Source organism: Hypomesus transpacificus, unplaced genomic scaffold, assembly GCF_021917145.1.
Source record: "Hypomesus transpacificus isolate Combined female unplaced genomic scaffold, fHypTra1 scaffold_311, whole genome shotgun sequence".
In the NCBI taxonomy this organism is placed as follows: domain Eukaryota; kingdom Metazoa; phylum Chordata; class Actinopteri; order Osmeriformes; family Osmeridae; genus Hypomesus; species Hypomesus transpacificus.
Window position 1 is genome coordinate 76,365 of NW_025813839.1, and position 4,308 is coordinate 80,672.

The window sequence follows — 4,308 nt, forward strand, 5'->3', positions numbered from 1 at the left end:
GGTTGTTGAGGTGAGTCTACAAGTGTGCAGGGTGTTGAGGTGAGTGTACCAGTGTGCAGGGTGTTGAGGTGAGTCTACCAGTAATCAGGGTGTTGAGGTGAGTCTACCAGTGTGCAGGGTGTTGAGGTGAGTCTACCAGTGTGCAGGGTGTTGAGGTGAGTCTACCAGTGAGCAGGGTGTTGAGGTGAGTCTCCACTTCCACTTACCGACCAGCAGCAGCCGTTGTGTCTGGTCGTATTCTTCTTGCTGCACCTTCAGCACAAGGTCAATAGTCCTACTGACTTTTCTTGCCCGCCTGTCCGTCTCTTTGTCCTCTGTTAAGTTTTCATTCTTGTTTTTCCATTGCTTCCTCTTAACCCTCACGCTCTCCTCATTGTCTATGCAGCTTGCATTTATCCCTCGCGCTGTCTCCGGGTCGTTGTGACCCACAGCTCCGTCTATTACGCCACCTTCGCGCTGTCTCGGGGTCATTGTGACCCACACTGGGGGAATATAAAGGTTTCACTTTATTTTAATTTTTTTTTGTATTATGAGAAGTTGTCAGAAGACCGCTGTGGGTCACAAGGAACCGGAGACAGTGCGGGGTCGCGTAATAGACGACACAGACGTTGCAGTGTAAAAGAAAAAATATATATATATAAACAGGCAGAGACAGCACAAAGAACAAGCAACTCCCCTTGTGGTCTAGTGGCAAGGCTGCGAGGCTGTCAACTCCACAGCCCTGGATTGCTCCCCGGCCAGGGAAAATATGAATTATTTTTTTATGTAGACAGATAACGTTTCACTTTTATTTTTGTATTACGAAAGGTCGTCAACACGAGTGTGGCGTAACAGACTAGGTATGGTGAGTCACAGCGCAGACTAGGATACAGCGCGAGAGTGTAATAATAGGCCTGTAGACAAGGCTAGAAATACAAAGTTTCACTTTATTTATTTATTTTTGGCTATGAAAAAGTTGTCACAATGTCAGTTTGACTCACCACGACCCCGAAACGGCACGAGAGTGGCGTCATAGACTAGGCAGACAACGCGAGGAATAAAATCAAATGTTTCACTTTATTTATTTTTGTACCATGAAAAGTTGTAACACCGTGCATGACACCGTGCATCACAATGACCCTCAGACAGCACTATGGATAGACCTCCAGCCTGCCGTCCTGATACATCATCTATTCATCCCATGCATGTAGTGGTGGTGGTGGTGGTGCCGCTGGTGGTTGTGGTGGTGGTGGCGGCGGCAGCGGCATCAGCAGCAGCAGCAGCAGCAGCACTGTGCTTTGACTTGAGCAAAGCCCATCTTCTGCACTCGACTGAGTTGTTCAGTCTCCTGCACACACTCCCGCAGGTCGTCCGGGGTCAACGGGAACCTCTCCTTGGCCGAAGCCCAGCTCAGTGGGGCATGTGGGGCAGTATACACGCGAACAGGATTTGCAGACATGCCTCTTACAACCGCGACAAACAGTGAACGTTTTACGGTCCTTCTTCACCGGGCAGACTTGACATCTCTTCCTCTTACTGGCAGGGACCGGCGAGGTCGGTCCTGCCGATGAGGAGGCGGCGGCTGCTGCTGCGCCATCCTCTTCGGGTTGTCGTCGAGGAGGTGGATCGCGACAGCTGGCCATCCGTAGATCTTTCACAACCGCGGCAGCAGCTTCCGCGCGGGGCAGACATCGTCTCCTCTCGATCAGCGGAGTCACGAGGGCCCTTCCGAGCTGCTCGAGGAAAAACCTCCTCTTGTTGCGCTTACGCGGCATCCAGTTGGGGTTGACCTCTCTCCATATCACAAAGGCGTTGTAGGAGGAAACGTCAACGATGTTGCTGAAGATGACGAGGGGCCACCGGGCCGTCTTCCTTTTACAGCTGTAGGCCGCGATGACCTTGTCCAGATTGTCTACACCTCCTTTGTTGCGGTTGTAGTCTAAGACGATGGTCGGTTTGCCGTCGTTTCTGTCGCTGATTTCGTCGTTTGTGTGGCGTGTGCTCATGAGTAAAACGTTCTTATTTTTCTTTGCGAGGTAGGAAACCAGAGTGGTGGTGGGAGTGAAGGCGAACAGCGACGACAGCACCCGTCGCCTGTTCGTCGTCGTCAGCAGCTCGGACGGGAGCTCGGACCTGTTCTTTCGCACAGTGCCAACCATGGTCATGTTTCTCGTCGCCATGAGCTCTCGTCCGAGGTCGTAGGATGTGAAGAAATTGTCACACGTGACATTGCGATCCTTCAGGCCGTCTGTCATATCGAGCACGACGCACATCCCCTGGCTCCTCTCCGGGGCTCCGTCGCTCGACTTCCCGGTGTAAACTTGCATCTTCGTAGCGTAGCTGGATTTTGCGTCGCACGTGACCCACGACTTGATCCCATACTTTGCCGGTTTGCTCGGCATGTACTGCCTGAAAGGACACCGTCCTCTGAACGCGACCAGTTGTTCATCCACGGTCACTTCGGGCCCTGGGTCGTAGAGGCGGGGTAATCTCTCTACCCACATATCCCAGACCTCTCGTATCGCCGCCAACTTGTCCGTGGCGCGTCTCGCCGCTCGCGTCCCACGGTCGTCAAATCGTATCGACGTCGAATAGGTGTAGAAGACTTTCAGCTGCATGGTAGCGCGGAAAATCGCTCTGCCGCTCTGCGCGTCCCACAGACTGGCGGCCGCTTCGCCTCGGGACTTGTACACCCCTGCCAGGATTAGCAGCCCTATGTAGGCACGTAGGTCAGAGGCGTCCATTGCTTTCCACTCCTCTCCGCGTTTCAGATAGCCTTCCCGATTTGTCTCGTCCAAGATCACTGTTTCGATTTGTGGCGTGACAAAGAGTAAAAACGCAGAGACGATGTCAAGAGCGTGGGAAACGGCGTACGCTGTGGGTCCTCTGGGGGTCCTCTCACGGCTGTCACGTTGCGACAGCAGCCTCGGATTCCTCAGATACGCAACCGAACGCCATTCAATTTTGCCATCTTTCGACAAGAAAGTATCTCTGTCGATTTCAGGGGCTCGGGCGGCGGCGGCCGCTGCTGAGTTGTCGTCGACCGCATTATACTCTTGCCCGTCTGCTTGTTCCGACACATGCTCCGCGTACTCTTGCCCGTCGTCTTTTTCTTCTTCTTCTTCTTCTTCTTCTTCCTGCTCTTCTGCCACATGCTCCACGCACTCTTCGCCGTCTTCTATTTCTGACACATCCTCTGTCTCCTCTTCGGACTCACTTTGCTCGATGTTTGCAAACATCTGTTGTAGAACTTGCAGGGCACTGAAATCCCGAGCCATAGCTGCGTGACCCTAGACAACGGCTGTCCTGACCCCCAACGAATGTGTGTTAGTAGCACTTGCCTACAGCTCACGTGATTACATGGACAGATGATTGATGATATGATCGACGATCGTAAAGGCCGTGGTTGGACTAAATGGAGTGGGAGGGTGGGATGTTTATATATTTATATAAAGGTATATAAAGGCAGGCATAAAAGTATGAAATTATAAAAGTGACCAACTTTTGGTCGCTCGACCTGACCTCACAGGCCTAACGCGCCTCCGGGACGGCGGACCAGCGGGCGGGCGGGCAGGCAGGCATGTCCCGTCGCGGTTTCCCCTGACGCTCGACCTGACCTCACAGGCCTAACGCGCCTCCGGGCCGGCCGGCCGGCGGACCAGCGGGCGGGCGGGCAGGCAGGCATGTCCCGTCGCGGTTTCCCCTGACGCTCGACCTGACCTCACAGGCCTAACGCGCCTCCGGGCGGGCCGGCCGGCGTCCGGGCAGGCAGGCATGTCCCGCCCCGGCCTCGAATTCCGAGGGGTGAAACGCCTCTGGGCGAGCGAGCGAGCGTGCGGGCGGGAGGGACGGACACCCGGCCAATTCTCTCGCCTAGAGGGATCGACGATCGTGAAGGCCGTGGTTGGACTAAATGGAGTGGGAGAGTGGGATGTTTATGTATTTACGTAAAAGTATGAAATTATAAAAGCGACCAACAGGTAAGTTCGTCTATCACGTGACCCACGATCGTTCTTCATGATCACAATAGCGTGATATTATTCCACTCCACGAGAACTGCCATGCTAGGTCAGGTCAGGCCATGCCAGGCGCGAGTGCGGGCAGGCATGTCCCGCCTCCCCGCCTAGAGGGATCGACGATCGTGAAGGCCGTGGTTGGACTAAATGGAGTTGGAGGGTGGGATGTTTATATATTTATATAAAGGTATATAAAGGCAGGCTTAAAAGTATGAAATTATAAAAGTGACCAACAGGTAAGTTTGTCTATCACGTGACCCACGATCGTTCTTCATAATCACAATAGCGTGATATTATTCCCACTCCGCGAGGA

General features: G+C 53.6%; 1 protein-coding gene across 1 annotated transcript; it reads right to left on the reverse strand.

Moving 5' to 3' along the window:
* Positions 1 to 1,628: 1,628 nt before the first annotated feature.
* LOC124464159 (piggyBac transposable element-derived protein 4-like) lies at positions 1,629 to 3,101 on the reverse strand (the record flags this gene model as incomplete). Its single annotated transcript, XM_047016097.1, has 1 exon — positions 1,629 to 3,101. A coding segment is annotated over one exon (1,473 nt), but the record flags the coding sequence as incomplete, so codon positions are not given.
* Between the last annotated feature and the right edge of the window lie 1,207 nt (positions 3,102 to 4,308).